This window comes from Phyllostomus discolor, chromosome 4, assembly GCF_004126475.2.
Source record: "Phyllostomus discolor isolate MPI-MPIP mPhyDis1 chromosome 4, mPhyDis1.pri.v3, whole genome shotgun sequence".
Lineage (NCBI taxonomy): Eukaryota > Metazoa > Chordata > Mammalia > Chiroptera > Phyllostomidae > Phyllostomus > Phyllostomus discolor.
The window spans coordinates 37,311,090-37,330,579 of record NC_040906.2 but is presented as its reverse complement, the minus strand read 5'-3'; the positions used below and the strand labels follow the sequence as shown (position 1 = coordinate 37,330,579).

Here is a 19,490-nt window from a genome sequence, read left to right as displayed (position 1 = left end):
TGGATTATAATATACCTAGCTGTGGATTTCTTTGCATTTATCCTGCTTGGGGTTTACTGACCTTGGTTGTGTAAAATATGTCTCCAGATATAGTTAAGTGTCAGCCATAATTCCTTCAGATGTTTTTCCCCCTCACTTTTATTTTTATCTGGAACTTCAGTTACATATATGCTGGGTTGCTGGTTGTGCCATAGGTCACTAAGGTGTTTTTTCAGTTGTCTTCAATCACTTTTCTCTGTTGTTTAGATTGAATAATTTTTATTGATCTATATTCTATTTCACTGACCTTTTTTTTTGTTTTGTTTTGCCATCTCTGATCTTCTGTGAAGCTTACCCAGTGAATTCTTCATTTCGGATACTGTGTTTCCAGTTCTAAAATTTTAGTTTTCATTTGGCCCTTTTAATAATTTCCCTTCTTTGTTGAGATTCCCCCTTGTATTCTCTCATTATAATCTTTTTCTTTAAGTCCTTAAATATTTATAAAAACCTATTTTTAATTTTTTTTTCTTTGCAAATTTTAACATTGAGTCATCTTCAGGTTGATTTCTACTGACCACTTTTTCTTTTGACCGTGACTCTTATTTTCCTGTTTTATTCCTGGAGTGATAGCTTTGTGTATAATCAACATCGTGACTGATATGTTGTGGAAACTCTGGATTCTGTTTTCTTCTGAAACGTGTTGTATTTTGTTCTACCAGTCACTTAAATTATTGAGAGATCACCTTGAGCTTGTGAAGGCTTTGTTTTATACTTGTTGGAAAGACTAAATTTTGCCTTTAGCCCTAGGATAGCTTTCATAGTTTTAGTACAGGTTTTTTTTCTTACTCTTAAGATGTGGTCCTCCTTCAGTTTTAATTGAAAGTCTAAAGTGTTTACTACACCATGTAATTCTGTGGAATTCAAACTCCAGACTCTTTTTTTCCTGCAGTTAGTAGCCATTGAAATCTCAGCTTAGCTCACTTAGCTTTCTAGCAATTGTTTTCCTCTTGATTTCCATACATGGGATTTTCTCCCTCAGTTGTCAGTTGTTTCAGAAGCAAAGAGCTCTGTGTTCTGCTGACTCAAGCGAGTAAGAGTGCAGCTTTCTGATTGAGTTCTTGCCATTCTCCCTTAATGCTAAGCACTGCTCTGTGAACCAAGGCTGTATAAATGTCGTTCTCTTTAAGAGTTGAACCCATTCCAATTTATGCCTGCTTTTGGGTACTCTTTGGTGCCTATTTTAAAAGGTTGATAACTATATTTTGTTCATATATGGGAGGGTTTTATATATATGGTATGTATGGGAGGGGTAGTCCAATATAAGCTTTCATCATTACCAGACCTGGAATGACAACTATATTTTTTATAAAAGTTATTTCATATGGTTAATATAGTTCTGATTATGGCCTCATTACTCTTTTTTATCTCTATTCGTAGATATGAAGAGAGGGCTGCTAAAGACTTAGAACGATACAATAGGCAAATCAAGAGAGCCGCTGAACAGGAGTCACAAATACCATTACAAGATAGCAGGAAAAAGCTAAAACCCTCCAGCTCATGGAATTTGGCACAGAAACACAAGTTGAAACCGTCGTTATCTAATCAGCCAAAACTTGATGAGCTTTTTCAGTCCCAAATTGAAAAAAAAAAGAACCAAAACATTAAAATAGTTCAAATTCCCTTTTCTATGGAAAACTTTAAAAAAAATTTTGAGAAACACAAGAACTTTGAATTAGAAGAAAATGACGAACTTTGCTTGATCCACCATCTCAAGTTTCCTGATGCATGGCTAGTTACATCCAAAACAGAGGTAATGTTATTAAATCCATATAGAGTGGAAGAAGCCCTGCTATTTAAAAGACTTCTTGAGAATCATAAACTTCCTGCAGAACCACTGGAAAAACCAATTATATTAACAGAGAGGTATGGTAAAGTAATATAATCTTTTTAACTCTAAAGATGTGAATCCATTACTAGATTAGAAATTGAAGGTAAAAAGCCAAAAAAGTGTTGCTCTGGCTAGGTTTCTGCGTTGGTTAGAACATTGTTCTGATTCACCAAGGTTGCGGGTTTAATCCCTGGTCAGGGCACATAACAACAATCAACCAACAAATGCGTGGATGAACAGAACAACAAAGTTACTATCTGTCTGTCTCTCTCAAATCAATACATAAGAATTTTTGAAAAGTCAAAGGTGTTTTTTAGTAAAGTGAAACTCACTTAAACCTTTTAAAAACTTTATTTCTAATTTTCAGTGGAATTAATTTATTTTAAATAATTAGAAAATATTCTACATAGTTTTATAGTTCATAAATATGAAGTTCAGTTCTCCTCCTGTATATTAGTGGCTTCCCTAGGATAATTTTGAAGTTAGGATGTCATAAATCTTTTTCATAGGGTGATCTTTTAACATTTAAAAATACACCAAAATAGAATTAAACAGTGAATACCTTTATCAATAATGTTCGAAATTATACCACATTTACTTTGTCTGCCCTTGTGTATGTGTATGCTTATTTTCTTTCCTTCACTAAAGTATTTTAGAAAAACTTCGACCCATCTTTCAGTGTACATCTCTCAAAAATGGCTATTTTGTTACCTAACCTCAATGCCTTTGTCATAATTATGCAATAATTCCTTGGAATTGTTCCTCATTATCTCAAAATGTCTATTCTATAGGTTTTAAATTTTTAATTCGGATGTAAACAAAGTCAATCACTACATTTTGTAATGCTCACAAATCTCTTTTAATACCACACCATCAATTTTTTGTTGATTCTGATATTTGTTCATTGGGATGTCTTGTCTCAGTTTGTCTCTTTGCTGTCTTGTGATGGTGGTCAACTTGTTTTTCCCTCTCCTGTATTTAAATGAAAGTTAGCTCAGGAGGATTGAATAGATTTAGGTTCTACTTTCTGGTAAAACTGATTAATAGATGGTACTATGTGCTTTATGTTTCATCACATCAAAAGGTACTTATCACTGGATTCAGCTGCTGATAGCCTGATCCTCCACCTTCAATTTCCTGTCAGCCTTTCCATTTAATGGTTTTATCCTTTATTATTATTTCTTGAACTAATTTTATTATAGATTATAAAATAGGGAATTTCATTTTCATATCCCATGCAAATATTATTGTCTGTAAAAATGAATAACTGATAATGTTAATATTCCCCTTTCTTATACTCACTATTTCTTTTTTAGTCTGACACAGATAGAAGAGAATCATGAACAACAAAGGAGATAAAAACCTGAAATTAAAAAGATAATTAGAATTTATTCTCCAGGACACATCACTAAATAATTATGTTTCAGACTTCCAAGAATAAATCAAAAATTATTTATAAAATATATTAAAACCTTCATGTTAAAGACCCTGTCAAGAAAGGGAAAAAAGGGGACCAAAGCACAGAAAAACATTTGTTGAAGTTATCTTTATAATTAAGGCAACATTAATCATTAAAATTCATCATCTTTTGTATTATAGATTGGCTTAGGACACTCAAAGAATGAATCAGAGAAAGAATTAATGCAGCCTTGGGCTGTATTAAAACAGTCCAAATAGCTGATACTTTTCCCTTATTCCCTTAAAAAGAACTAGGGTGTGTCTGGAATTTTCTGAAATGTGACATCCCCATCACACTTAATATTAAGCTTTTGTGGAACTGAGCTATAGACGGTAATTATGGAATCAGCTCAGTTTTCTCACTAGAATTCTAATAAGGATTATGTAGCTTGTATGTGAAGAGCATAATTTAGATATTTATAAAATAATAACAATGGTTAATGTTTATCGAGACTTATGATGGGAACTTTACTAAGCTCTTTACACCTCTCATGATCATGAAATCTTTACACCTTATGAGAGAGATACAACCATTATCCCTGTTTTACAGATGAGGAAACTGAAACACAGGACTGTTAAGTAACTTAGGTTCACACAGCTATTGAATAGTTGGATTCAGTTGTCCAATCTAGACAGCAACTGTAGAGCCTGTACCATTTGTTGCTACACTATATCATCATCATCACCACTGAATCTCAAGTTGATTTTCTGAATATTGGTTAGACCAGCAAGAGCACATATGATCTGTAGCCAAAGCTTTCCTTTCTGTGACAGTCTGCTCCCACAGCCCATGGCGTCCTCTACCTTTCAAAGATGATAAGCAAAAACATCTGTGCATTTACTTTTTCAAGGGTACAGGATTGTAATGAAGAAATAGCCAGCAATTTATAATCTTGTACTGGAACATAGAACAGTACCTCGTATACCTAAGACGGTATCTATCACTTGGTAGACACTCAAATATTCATTGACTAAATGGGAAAATGGTAACCACTCACATGTCAACCCCAACAGATACTTGATTGTAAAAACCTGTTTGAGCACTATGACCAAGCCTAAAACCAACATGAAAGGCTAATTTGTGCCATAGATAATCTTTGGCTATCTCAGAATTTTGGTTAAAGCCTGTACTACACAGAACCATTTCATATGCCACCTTTGGCACACATGCCATATCTACAATAGACTAAAGGAAGCTCTCCCAAGCTCTGAATTACTAAATTTATAAATACCTGGGAGAAAAAGATAATATGTTTATCTTTTTATTATTGAAGAAACCTTGACTAACAATTGAAAATTATGTAGGGTCAACCACTTCAGTAACTTGACAATGTATTATTGTGTCTGTTTAAAGGTATACATGGCATTATTTATAAATAAACTGTTCGTTTGTATTAGAGCACATTTTTTTACTTTACATCTCATTTGTAACATTCTAGAAGATAAAAGATTTCTCATATCTATTCTTCCTCCTTACGTAAATTGTGTGTAATAGGTCTGTAAAATATTAACAAAAATGTAAAAAAATAAAGTTCCTTACACAGCTATTTATACCTTTGTATTTTGGTTAGTAATAGTAATTTTTAAAAGGACCTTGAATTAACATTTTTCATAAATTTTTTATTTTCTTTTCATATTTAATAAGTTAAAGGGCCATTATTTCTTTTTCAGTCTTTTTAGTGGATCTCATTATTTAGAGATTTTATATAAAATGACAGCAGATGACCAAAGATCCAGTGGATCAACTTACCTGTCTGATCCTCGTCTTACAGCAAATGGTTTCAAGATAAAATTAATACCAGGTATGATGATATAGTTTAATATTTCCTGACTTGGAAAAATAAATCATGTTCCTAGATACACATTTTGGTTTCATAATTTAGAGATATCATGGTGTATTTTTGTCTTTGCAAAGGCATTTTCACTTTCATAACTAATCAAGTAGCTTCATTGTAATTTTTGCCATTCTTTGTCACAATATTCACACTGCCTTTGTTTAGCTAAGTTATTTAGTATCCCTTTGGACGATGAAGCAGAAGTAAATATGCAGCTTACTGAAATGACCTAACAAAAATGGGCGTCTTTTTTTTTTTTTACAATTTTTACTTATCTATTTTTAAAGAGAGGGGAAATTAGGGGGAGAGACATCAATGTGAGAGAAAATCAATCAGTTGCCTCTCCTACAATGCCCCAACCAGGAATCAAACCCACAACCCAGGCTTGTGCCCTGACCAGGAATCTAAGCCACATCTTTTTCTTTGCAGGGACAGTGCTCAACCAACTGAGCCACACCAGTCAGGACACATCCTTCTTTTTTTTAAATCATGTAGTTGTTTTGTCAATTAAATGTGTAACATCAATACTCTTACTATTTGGAGAGTGGATGATTTGATTCCATGGCTTTGCTGAAAAGACTACGTGATAACACTATGTTTGCTATGGAAATTCACTGGGTGTGAAGAAAAAAGAATCCTGGTTAGGAGACCTCAGTTTTCCCGGGTGGCTCTTTCTCTGTTCTTTCATAGTTTCCATTCTGCCTTCTGCCTTAGCTTTCTCCATTGGTGTCAAGGGGTACAAAGGCACCATGAAGAGTGATACTACTCTTCCCCCTTCCCAGCCATTTCAAAACTTGTCATTACCAAAGTGTATAAAAACAAAGTCTAACCAAAAGACTTTTAAAGGAATGTTTTACTGAGACCAGAAAAGAAAATAAGTAAAAATAAATAATGATGTACAAAACCATGAAATTTAAATATATACTAAAAATACTTTGATATTCTCAACTTTAATTTTACTTGACTTTTACAGTTTTAAGGGTACCTACTCTAAACGTCTTACCCCCTGCCTCAATCTTGGATATTTAGATTTGGAATAAAGAGCGTCTTAATCTCAACTCTGCCACTTAAGAACTGTGTTTATGGGAAAGTGAGTTAGCCTAAATGTTTCCTCAGCAATAACTAGTAATTATTCAATAATTATTATGTATAGGACACCGTTCTTAATGTTAATGTATTAATTCATTAATCTTCCTAATAGCCCTAGGAAGTAGGTGCTGTTGTCATCCCCATTTTATACGTGGAAAAATCAAGGCACAGAAAGTTAAGTTTGCTTAAGGGGGCACAGTTAATTGTAAAACCAGGATTTGAACCCACACAATCTGCCTTTTGAGCCTAGCTGTTAACAAATGGGTTATATTGCTTCCCTATTAAAACTGAGATACTTATTTCATGAAGTAGTGGGCAACTACACAAAAAAATGTTTATATCAGTCAGTTAGCATAGCATGTAGCAATAATAGGTCTTCAAAAATGTTAGGTATTTAGATATTATTCTTCCCATCTTCCAGCACTTCCTTCTGATCTAAACTGACTTGTCATCATTTCTTTTAGTCCTCATAGAAAGTTTTCTTCTTTGGGGCCGCTAGCATCTTTTAAATTTATTCACAGTGTGAAACAAGGTGTGTGTTATGTGTTGTGTAGCAAGATATATTTTTTTTCTAATTAACTCTTTGGTGTTGGTGGCTGGTGCCATTTTTTCTTAAAAGATGTCATCACAGTGATTTTTTTGAAGTTTGGATAACTATCTATTCCAAGAGCATGTTTTGTTTTGTTTTTTTGAGTAAGTATCAGTCTGACAGATGCTTTCAGCTCTTAGCTTATAGATAGTGTTTTTAAAATCTTATTGAATGCCAGTACCTTGCATGGTACCAAAGATGTAAAAATGAGTAAGACAGTCATCTGCAAACTTACTTGGTTTGTTTGCATTTAACTTAGATTATCATCAGCATTATTTCTCTTGTTAACAGCAGGTCATATGAAAAACATTCATGTTTTCTTTCTTAATTTTTTTGTCATTTTTCCTTTATTAATTTTTATGCCATGTTTCTTAAAGCCCCTTTCTCTTTTAGTGAGAGTTTTGTTGTATTGGACTTAACTTTGGGTCAACATTTTGCTAGTTTTCACAAAACATCTTTGGATACAGATAAAGACATACGAAAGACAAGAAGAATACATCTGGCTTTGAAGGAGAAGATTCTGACTATGACTCTAAAAACTTTGTTTATTAATGGACATAGCTTTTTGTTCTGCATCAATAAGAGTTCTGTATTTTAGGAAATGAAAACTTGTCAAACCACTTACTAAATTGAAGTATTTTCCCTGAATATTGGGAAGCATTTCACAGAATTTTTTAGAAACTTCTTGGAAGTTTATTGTTACATGGTTCCAAATGTCTCTTAAATTTTCCATATCTGAATTTTGCAAGACAGAAATTAAAATATTGCTCAGTTTCCTCATCTGTTGCCAAATACTTTTTACCCATATTCACAAGTAATTCTTTGAAATGTGTACAATTTTCCAGGGCAAATGTAGTCAGTTTTAGACTTTTCAATCAAATCATGTTATATAAGGTATAGAACCAGCAATAGTGGCAAGTTCTTGATTGGTATTTTGTAAATTTCCATATCTATCTATATAGATATAGATACATATGTAAAAAGATGTGAACTAGAATATTCTGCTACTTCCTCTTTGCCTATCTAAACCTTGTTTCAAGCCCCATTCAAGTTCCACTGCTTGCTCAAACTCTCATTTTGTCTCCGTTCACTGAACTCTATATTTTATCACTTAATGAGTGGTTATATATCTACTTATACTAGTCTCCAATTGCCTTCTGGGAAAAACATTAGGATGCCTGTGCTGTTTAGTATACTACTATTGCATCTACCATCACATAAAGGAATGAGTCTGTAACTGAAAATAGATTAGGGATAGGATCATTGACATACCAGGATCTGAAACTCTTCAAGCTGCATCAATCCTTTTTTTTTTAATTCCTCCATTTATACCTACAATTTACACCACTTTCCAACATTGGGCTATCTCATTTTCTTAACTTCAAGGTAATATTGTAGAGACTTCAATATTAAGAACAGTATATATACATATATAGCCAAAGAAAACAAGTCTTTGCTATTTTCCAAAATCAGAAGGCATTCTAGCACCCAATTTGATGCTTTGGAATGTGTGCTATTATAAATATTTTACCTAATTATATATTCAATCCTATAGCTAGTTTTTAGTTTTATTTTCATCATTAACTTATTTAGAGTAGGTTAAATAATAGATACCATGTCAGTTTTAAACACTGTCCTAGTAAAATATTTTTTAGTAAACAGTAGTATTTCATTTCCTCAAATTACTAATATATTAATAATTAACTCACTGTGGTGGTAATAGTTTTACAATATATGTCTATCAAATCACCACGTTGTACATCTGAAACTCACAATGTTGGTTATATCTCAGTAAAGCTGGAAAGAAGTTCCTGTATGAGTATTTTTATAATGATTTATAAGTTCAAGTAATCCACGTCTTTAAGTTAGATATTAAACCAGTAGGATGGAATTTGAACAGCAACAGTTGTTAAAACACTTACAGCAGTTTTATTTTAATAAATGTCATGGGACTTCATTTTCTCGCCAAAGAAAGAAGTCTTCTAAACAAATGTAGGGAACAGAACAGCAGTCACTGAGATTCAATGATATAAAGCTCATGTGGTATCTACAAACACTTATGACTTAATGTGAATATGAAATCCTATGGGAAACTATTATTTTTCCTCCCAAAAAGAAACTAAACTTTGTCTTGACTATCTTACATTCTAACGAAGGTTCACTAAATAAAACAGTGGTTTTGATTTTAATAGGTATTTTCTGGAATGTAATTTAAACACAACTAAACTAATGATATATATATATGCATTATATATATATATATATGTTTGGTTTTTTTATCTTTTAGGAGTTTCCATTGCTGAAAATTACTTGGAAATAGAAGGGATGGCTAATTGTCTTCCATTCTATGGAGTGATGGATTTAAAAGAAATTCTTAATTCTATATTCAACAAAAATGCAAAAGAAGTTTTTGAATGTAGACCTCGCAAAGTGATAAGTTATTTAGAGGTATGTATTATTCCATTATGTAGGTTGGCTTAGGTTTTGGGATACTTACCTGTTCCTTAATAAAATAATAAGTGGTTTCAAAATAGTAAATTTCCTATAAGGTTTATTATTGTTTACAAGAAGCAAGTACTATTAAAAAAAGAAAACTCCTTTAAGACTGACTGGTTATGGTAAACTCTATTGTGGATCCTTACCGTAACATTATCCCTTAAGTACATATTGAGGAAAAGCCTTACACGTGAGACATTTTGTAGTGAAGTTCTTTTTGTTGTCTGGTTTTTGATTTTTGGAAGGGATTCGAAATTGCCCCACCTTTATACCAAATACTTGTTTAAAAAGAACTGTAATGAGATTTTAAGCCATGATCTTTTCAAGAGCAAAAGAGAAGAGGGAAAATGAAAGATGTAGATCACAGGTGGCAACCACAAGGCCCACAAGCTGAATCCAGCCCTCCACCTTGTTTTATCCCACCCAGCGCCTTGTTTCTACCCAGCAGCAGGGCCGAGCTCTCACTTAACTATTAAGGAATAGTTACATTTATACAGTCCTAAAATTACATTTGGCCCTTTGAAGGCAACCGCAAGGCTGATGTGGCCCCTGGTGAGAATGAGTTTGACACCCCTGATACAGATTATTAAATAAATGGAAATTTTAGTTTTCTAGCAGTGTCTACCACAGATGAGGAATGTACCAGTCGGTTAAAAAAATTAATTCAAAGGTAATAGAGATGGAGGATGATTGTAAACTTTTAAATGTCCAAATATAAGATAGTGGTGAGAAAACAATAGTAATTGTCTTCATATTTGAGGTTTTATCCCTCAAGGTATTATTTTTAAAATAAACCTGATCTTTAATAAAATTTGTTTTCTCCCTTTTAAAAAATGAGCTATTTTCATTTTAGACTACAGTTGTAGTCTGCCCATTGCATTCTGAGGGTCAGACTTCCTCAACAGGGAAGTCCACTTTTTTCCATTTCTGAAGATGGGATTCAGTAGCATTTTGTGAGTCCTTCAGAAGCTTTGTCTTGTGGAACCTCCCAGCCTATATGAGGCAGGTCAACATAGCTAGTTTCTAGAGTTGGAGAAGTAAATGTTTGTTTTGTGAAAGTTAATATTCATTTAAATAAAGATTGAAGGAGTTGTGTATAGTGGTTTGTGTACTGAAGAACCCTTTGAGAAGAAGTAAGTTTTCAGAAATAACAGAAACAAGATGTTGGAATTAGATATAAATATTTTGCTAATATACCTCTTATTATGTTGAGGTAATAATAGATGTACTTCTTAAAGAGGGTAGTCTAGGAAAAATGAGAACTGTCAGAACCACAGGAATGCTTCATTTAAGGTCAAGTCAAATTAGATGAAACTGAGAAAGATAAAAGACTAAAAAGAGAACCAAGAAAGGGGTGGATATAAAAAGTCAAGGAGGAAACAAATTTAAATATAATTAAGTAGTATCACATTTTTTTCTAGGGTAGTAGTTGCTAGAAGACCATAGGTGTGACTGCTTAAGTGGCAGCAATAACCTTGAAGACACATATAATGGAAAAACAGTAGAGATGAAAGGCTTTTATTTGCCAATGGTCAAGGAGTGGTACATGGTAAAAAAAAGTGATATGATGGTGCAGCAAGTCATATGATAGTGAAAGGAAGAAAAGAGGTATTAGCATGTGTGTATTGAATTTGGTAGAAAAGATTGACTATAAAAGATTGGAGAGCAGATGTTGCAAAGAGACCGGAAGGAAGATGACAGGAAGGAAGATGGGATCTAAGTTTTAGAAAGAAGAAATTGTTCTTTGAATCAAAGGGCAAAGAGGAGAGGGAAAGTGAATGTAAAAATATTTTGAGGTAAACTTGACAGAAGTCATGTGATTCATGTGCTAAAGAACCAGAACAATTATCTACTGAGAGTGAAGGGGCTGCAGAGACATTGGGGATTTGGGTGTAGTAGAAAAGATTCGAAAATAAGAGCTGTCAGCACTCTAAGAGAAGTTGATTAGAGAAGAATAAGATTTTCACATGCTCCTAAAAGCTAACATTGAGGGCTCCTAAGAGCTAACATTGGTGTTGGATCCAGCCAGGAGTTTTGTCATTCCCCAACAGTGGTAAATTTACCCAATGGTTGTGCATAGCAACATGACTGGTGGAAGAACAAAAGGGTGCGTGAAGAAATTTGAACACATTATATATACAAGGAACTATTTCAGTTGTGGGAAGGATATAAAGGTTTTAATAGGAGTAGAAGGAATGCAAGAAGCTAGAGATAGTATCCTTTATTTCTTACTCATTATTCATATCTTAAGTAGAGAAAGATGACAGAAGGGTGCTAGTGGTCCAGGAGAATAAGGAGGGATTGTGGAGATTAAAGGTCAAATTGAAGAAAGAGAATAGGCTAGTTGAAATCTAAGAGTAGGAGGGTGGGGAATTTAATGGGAGAGGATGTATGGTAGAGAGAATGTTAGAATTCAAGATCTTCAAAGCCCCCAAATTTTTAAAAAATAAATCTTAAAAGAAGCCAGCTTTAATAATACTATTTTACCCTCAAACTAGTTTTATCTCAGAAAAGAGCACTACCGTACCAAAAATGGAGACACGATCCGTGATTCTGCATCCCTCATAACCAGTTTACCAGCAAGTCTTGACTACCTCCGACTCACATCAGGAGTCTTTACACCTCCCTCCATCTCCACCACTATCATGCTAGTCAAAAACACTTACTAGGACTACAGTGATTGTCTCAAACCATGCTTAATACAACAGCCAGATATAAATTGTGAAGTCCAAGTCAGGCTCTTGCTTAAAAATCCCCTGGTTACTACCCTGTGCATTCAGATTAAAATCCAGATTGTTTACCCCCTCTTAAAGGGTGATCTGCTTCCTGCTTCACTACCTTTCTTGTCCCTTTCTTCCCTTTCTTCCCTTTAGTAACTGTGCTGCACTTACATGATCATTTGATTTTTTCTGTTCCTTCTGCCTAAATGCTTTTCTTTACCCATGATCTTTGCATCCTGGTTCCTTATTTAAATTAAAGCTTAAATGTCACCTCCAGGAACTTTCCTAACCACACAATTACTTTCCATCATGTTGCTCAGTTTAATTTTATACATATTACTTACTGAAATTTCTTTGTCTTTTTGTGTTTTCTGTTTCTTTGAATAAAATGTAAATTTCACAAGAGCAAGAACTCATTCGTCTTGTTCTCTGATGTATTCTAGAATCTACAATAGCCTCTATCACATAATTTGTGCTTAATAAATATTGAGTGAATGAATAATAAAAAGAATATAATCAATTTTCTGTCTTCCTTCCTACCAGGAATAACATATTTCTTCTTCAGGGTATATCATGGTAAAATGTATGGCTTTCTCTTCATAGGGAGAAGCAGTCCGCCTATCTAGACAGTTACCCATGTACTTATCAAAGGAGGACGTCCAAGACATCGTCTGCAGAATGAAGCACCAATTTCAAAATGAAATTAAAGGGTGTGTTCATGGTCGCCCATTTTTTCATCATTTAACCCATCTTCCAGAAGATACATGATTAAACATATTTGAGAAAATTACTGTTGAAATTGATTTGGTCATAAATACGAATTAGTTTTTAAACCATGTCTATACTGTATTAAATGGTTATTTTATAAATGAGGGTTCACTGGCTTGTATCTATATTGAAAAAAAAAAGTTTTAAACTGAAATAAAAACTAACATAGACTCTTCATTTCATTTTGAAGACCCAGCCTTTATTATAATTGGTTGTAAACACCAAAATGGAAAATACATAGTATTTTTGGGTCATTGATGTCCTAGGTGCTATGGACTGAATTGTGTCCCCAAAATTCATGTTGAATCCCTAACCCCCAATGTGATGGTATTTGAAGATGGTAAAACGAATTACCTTTGGAGGTAATTCGTTTTAGATTAAGTCATAAGGGTGAGGCCATAATGGTGGCATTAGTGCCCGTATAGGAAGAGCCACCAGAAAGTTTGCTTGCTCTGTTCTCCCCCTGCCCCATGTGAGGATGTGGGAAGAAGATGACCTTCAGGAGCCAACCTTGATCATGGATTTTTAGCCTCTAGAACTCAGAAAAATATATGTAGTTTAAGCACTAGTCTAGTATTTTTTATGGTAGTATGAGTTAATATACTGGGTCAGTCTCGTGCAAGTAGAAATCATGCAGACTCAGCTGACATTTTACAGAAGTTGCCAATCCTTATTCAGAGTAGGATGGTGAGACAGGAAGTGGGAGAAAGTAAGAAAATGGAGAAAAAAACAACTTCAAGAATTCCGCCATTTACCTTTATTGGGGAGGGTAGTAGTTTAGAAGTTGCTGTCTCATATGGAAATTATTGGGCTTTGGGGTTAAAATTCATCAGAGAGCTTAGGAAGATCTACATTTTCTGTTTAACAGAAAATTTAGGTTAAGATTATTGATTCTTCATATGTCCTTTGAAAAACCAGGTCCCACAGTACATCAAGATACAAAAAACATTGAAATATGATTTCAAAAAACGTATTTGTTGTATAAAGTAAAATATACTGGATACAGTGTCCACGCTCACACCACCTTCATATTTTAGTTCTTAAGATCCTTGTAATATAGGAGGTGCAAGTTGTGATTCCTGGAAGTTCTGCCTGTGGCCAGGCCTTTCTTCTATAAACATTGTCGTTTTTTCCATAACCTGAATACTATTTCTTCCTCATTAACCCCTTTAAAAATTGGAGGCCCTTCTCAGACCTTTCTGGGAAAGGTCTTTTTAATTTACTGGGTAAATTGAGGAAAGAGAAGCTCACGGAGATACAGAGGGTGACGAAATTTGCATCGTACGCTTGTACCAGCCCTAAGCAAAATTTTGGAGTCATTTTCCAGCTGATACTGTTACCGTTTAATAAGAGATCCTAAAATGGCCTCTTAAACGTGTTCCTTTTTCTTTCCAGTTCTGGATTCTGCCAAATCAAGTTAGTAGTAATGACAGCAGGTATTTACCATCTATTTGCTGGTTACACTGCACTTGTATGATCTCATTTGATCTTCACAACAGGATTATAGGTACTATTGAGAGATCCCAGAACTCACGTTCTTGACCTTTATGCTGACTGCAGTGAAGTATAGGCCCTGAGGAGCCTTTAGGGACAATGTAAGTATTTGGGGGGAAATATGAAAAGTATAAAACATTCCCTGACGCCATTCAGGAATGCTTGATCAACTTTAGGCTGCTGGGGGGTTTTTTTCCTATCAGGAGTCGGGGGTAGCCGAGATGGGTGTGCTCAGGACCAGTTCTTCCGGGTTCCCACTGGGGTGAAGGCCGAAGCCCCGCCCCTGTGAGCCTCCCCATCTCCCACAAGCCCTTGCGGTATCCCCTGCACTATGGGACCAGATGAGTGAGCGGTAGTGAAGGCGAAAGCCTGCGGCACAGGATGGAGGTAATGGCCGCTGTAGGTTGGAGGAATGGCTCTGGGTCGTAAAGGTGACGCAGGAATATATGGAGGAGAAAGGCGGCCTCACAACAACTGCCAATTTTCCTCATTAGGTGGGGGCTTCGCTGGGGAGAGGGAAGACTTAAGGTGTGAATACACCAAAGTGCTCTTAAGACCCAAGGGCTTTGCTTGGGATTTTAGCCCAGGCTGTAGGACAGGGTTGGCACCGAACCGTGTGGAGGTGAGACCGCCCCTTTTGCCTGGGCCTTTTGCATTGAGAGTATCTGTATATGGTCCAGCGATGCCTATGGTGTTTTAGATATTTCACACACTGAAAAATGTTAGATCCACATTCAGATGGACAGGTTTTTGTGATTTTTATTGGCTATTTGAGTCTCTGCGATCTTATCCAAGTTTTGTGACTGAAATAGCAGGAATTGTAATCTGCCCCACCACAGTCTACATTTCTTACATAAAAATATGAGTATGACCTATTGGGCACCCAAAGTTGCTAAGCAAATTAAAATTCCATTAATTATATTAAAGTATTTAAGTGAACTAGACTTGTTCTTTGGATTGGCACATTCTAGATTGAGTCAGACAAACTCGTGTTCATGGATTCATCGTTGCTAAAGAGAATGTGAGGTGACCTAATCCAACCATTTTACAGACAAGAAAGGAGAACCCAGAATTATTCAATGATTTGCCCACAGCTGATTCCCCACAGCTGGTTGGTACTCTACTAGTTCCACTTTAAATTGTGATATTACCATAAACTAAAAGGAAGGTAAGTACTGAAAGAAAAATGTGTCTGTAAAGACAAATTTTAAAATGTTGAGATTGTGAACTGCTTCCCTTTATAAGCATCAGTAATCATTTGGTTACCTTTTTCTAGATCTTTGGGTTGATCTAACCTAAACTTTAAATTTTTCATCTTCAAAACCATTGTTTGAAGCAACACACAGTTGGCCTCTCACCACTGCTACCTTGACATTTCTCTGCTTGCCTATTTTTATCACTTTTTATTCCTCCTCAAACCACTACAAATTAATGTAAAGATCCCTTTAGTTTTTTAAGTCCTGTCCCAGTGGTTATAAAATTTGAGGCATACTTAGAGAACCATTGTCATATTGTATGTCAGAGTTTCCCTGACAATCTCAAGTCCAATTCTTTTAGCCCATATTTTTTTATTACTAAAATCTGTTATCTCAGTAAACAACAACAAAAAAACTAAAACTTAGAAGCCCTCACCCTGATTGTGCTTCTAGACATTTATTTCTTCATCTCTGAAATAAAGATGTTGAATTTGACCCCCAGGTATACAATCATTTCTCAGGTGCTGTAATTTTGTTTTTTCCTATTCTCTCTTGAATATTTTTTAGCAGGAATGAAATTACCTCTTTTCATTAATGACCCACTACATTACTATTGACCATATTTAAATGCCTCTGACTAGCTCACTTTTTCCGTAAAATCTTTTAAACAAATTGAGGAAAAGGTCAATTTCTTCTACCCTACTCAAATTGAACTTGAAATCACTATAAAAAATTCCATCTCCAGTTTAGTTGTACAAGTATATTTATTCCTTTGTTTATTCAATGACATTTATTGAATGTTATACTTAGTGCTGAACACAATATAGAGAGAAGACATCCCTTGCCCTCTAGAGGACAGAAACTTGCAGGGTATTATGTAGGTAGCATGTACCACCACATATCTTTGTGGAAACAGAGGGGTACCCACTCCCACTTTAGAGAAACCTAGGGAAGAAACTAGAACAAAGAAAGGGAGGGTCTTACAGGTAGAGAGGACAGCATGTGGCAGTGCATTGGTAAGTGCAAGGAATTCTATCAATATACCAATAGATTTTGAGTAAATGAAGATTGGATTAGAATGATAGGCAGTATCTTGATCATAAAGGTTCTCAGTAGCCTCTAAGGATTTGGGAAATATTCTCCTAAGGAACATAGAAACCATTAAAATTTTTAAGCAGGAAAGGACACAATAAGACACACTTAGCCAAGTGAGTAGTCTACTTGAGAATTCAAACATGAGTGATCCGAACAGAGAGAAAGACTCTGTGGTAACAAAGTCTGCCTGACATTGAGGTCCTCATAACCTTGCATAAGTTTTCACTTTAAAGTCTCTGGGATGACACCAAAATAGAAGTAAAGTGGAAATAATATGTCTCCCCATTTTGCTAATTCATGGTAGTAATAGATTACTGGGAGAATGGAGGGTCATTTGCCTTTCCTTTGATTTTAGCCAGCCCTGAGTTCCTTACAGACTAGAAAAATCAGTATCTTTTCAAAAGTTGATTAAATCTGGTGTTTAAATTTTAACCTAGACTTGTATCTGGGGCCATTTGGAAACCAACCTACAGTTTCTAGTTGTTCCTTAAATGAAATACAGGGTCCAACAGAAAAAAGGGCTGTGTGAGTGTGGTTGGTAGGGTAATATGGGTGTGATAATTTATAGTTTTAATTTGAACATTTTGCTTAAAATGTCATATGCTGTGCCTGAGTGTGATATTGTTACCGAATTACATGCTTATGATTTTGTAATAAAAGATTTTGTATTTAAAAAGGGCATTATTTGTGCTGGACCCTGTATATTTACTTATAAAGGACTTACATATTCAAATATAGTTTTCCAGGCAGCATTTATGTTCAGAATCTTAACAAAACAAGCTAATGGTTGAAAGATTTAGAATTATCTTCAATGTTGAACTTACTTTATTTTTAAGAACTTGCTCATAGGCATTTTAATTATGTTCTATAATTTAGATCATAGAAATGAATGACAAGAAACAGGCAAGAAATTATGAATGGATTGAACATATTTTTGGAAGAAAATGGTATGTTTTCTAAAGCTAACTTACTAATATTTTAAAGGACATTTTTATTTTTAAATTTGCTTTCATCTTATCTAAATACATTGATAAACTACAGCAAATTAACTTGTAAAACAGTGATGCTATTCTACCCCAAAATATAGGAGGTCCCCAGCTTATAATGGTTTGACTTATGTTTTTTTCTGTTTATGATGGTGCAAGAGCAGTACAAATTCCAGAGAAACTGTACTTCCAAATTTTGAATGTTGATTTTTTCCTGAGCTAGTGATATGTGATATGCTCTATGATACTCTGTCACGATGTTGGGCAGCAGCAGCAATCCACAGCTCCCACTCAGGCACAAGATCATGAGGGTAAACAACTGATACTTTACAGTGTACTCTGTTGCCACCATTTTTGGAAAATGTGTTCTACACATTTAAGGCAGACAAGGCTAAGCTGTGATATGCATTAGGTTAGGTATATTAAATGCATTTTTGACTTAGGAATCCTATTTTCACCTTATGATGGGTTTATCTGAATACAACCCCACTGAATGTTGAGGAACATCTATGTATTATAAGTAACTCACTAATAATAACAGCCAAAAACATTTCTATGTGTCTTTACATGTAATTAGCTAAATGTAATATAAGGTATTAGTACTTATTTGGAAGTTTGCAGTGTTTTTGGTCTTTTCTCCTTCTCTAGTGATATAAAAATCTGTTACAGACCCTACATTTTCCCACATACATAGTGATGATCCTTAGTGTTCCAGATAAAAACAAGATTTCTCCTCCACACATGCATTTTCCAACTTGTCAAAGATCTTATAGGACCAATCAAGTTTTAGCTATTTTCACACTTAAAACCAGAATAAAGGCCAAAGGAGGGTAGGATTGAGGGTGGGAGGTGGGGAGGGGTGGGAAAGGGAGGAGTAGTGGGGGGGGGGGGGCGGAAATGGAGACAACTGTACTTGAACAATAAAAATAAATATTTATAAAAAACAACAATCCAAAATAAAATGTGCAATTCTTCTCTGCTCCCGAGGTTAGAAGAAGAGTACTTCATGTTTTCTAGGTTTCTTCAGATGACAACTTTGAGGATATTCTGTGTAAACTGGTATATGGGTATGGCCTAAGTCAGCAGCACTTCTCAAACTTTACTAGGCATATGAATCTCCTGGTCATCTGGTAAAAATATATATCTAATTCAGTAGGTCTGGGTTAGGGTCCAATATTTTGTGTTTCTAACAAGTTCTCAGGTGATGCTTATGCTACTGATTTAGGAAGAACATTTTGGTTAACAAGAGCGCACACAACACTTTGGCTAAATGAGATATAATACAGATACATATTTAACCCAAACATATTCTAAAAATTAAATAATCAGAATATGAGTCTGACTGGTTCTCCCTTTGGGAAATGAGATTTAGGTTTTTTATGAGTTTTCTCATTTTTTTATTTTTTTATTTTTTTTTAAAGATTTTATTTATTTTTACTTTTGGGGGCGGGGGGAGAGAGGGAGAGGGATATCAATGTGCGGTTGCTGGGGTTATGACCTGCAACCCAGGAATGTACCCTGGCTGGGAGTCGAACCTGGGACACTTTGGTTCCCAGCCCACACTCAATCCACTGAGCTACGCCAGCCAGGGGGTTTTCTCATTTTTTAAAAAGAAATTTGTTTTACGTAGCCTCAATGTTATTGAGGTAGCTGGCTCCACAATGGCCACCATCAGTTGTTACCTTCTTATGCACACACATTTATTTCTTCATTAAGAGATGGAGTCTGTTCCTTCCCTCTCTTGAATCTGGGCTAGTTTATGATTACTTTGACTATTAGATTATAACAGAAGGGATTCTATGTGCCCTTCAAGGCAAAGTCATAGAAGCTTTGCAGCTTTTCTATCTTGAAACTGTTTCTCTGAGTAAGTCAGTTACCTGATAAGTCAATTTACCCA

The 19,490-nt window shown here is 34.9% G+C and overlaps 1 protein-coding gene across 4 annotated transcripts in view; it reads left to right on the top strand.

Annotated features, from left to right (window-relative positions):
- Positions 1–17,163, top strand: part of PMS1 (PMS1 homolog 1, mismatch repair system component) — an 86,019-nt gene extending 68,856 nt beyond the window's left edge. For 2 of the 4 annotated variants that reach the window (XM_036023180.1, XM_036023179.1), the window contains 4 exons: positions 1,417–1,902; positions 4,997–5,127; positions 9,126–9,286; positions 12,658–12,999. In XM_036023180.1, coding sequence (XP_035879073.1) covers positions 1,417–1,902; positions 4,997–5,127; positions 9,126–9,286; positions 12,658–12,822 — 943 coding nt within the window. In that variant the 3' untranslated portion in view covers positions 12,823–12,999. Of the gene's footprint in view, positions 1–1,416; positions 1,903–4,996; positions 5,128–9,125; positions 9,287–12,657; positions 13,000–14,217 lie in introns of those variants that run through there. The other 2 variants (XM_036023182.1, XM_036023181.1) reach the window with 2 other exon arrangements.
- The last annotated feature ends 2,327 nt before the right edge of the window (positions 17,164–19,490 follow it).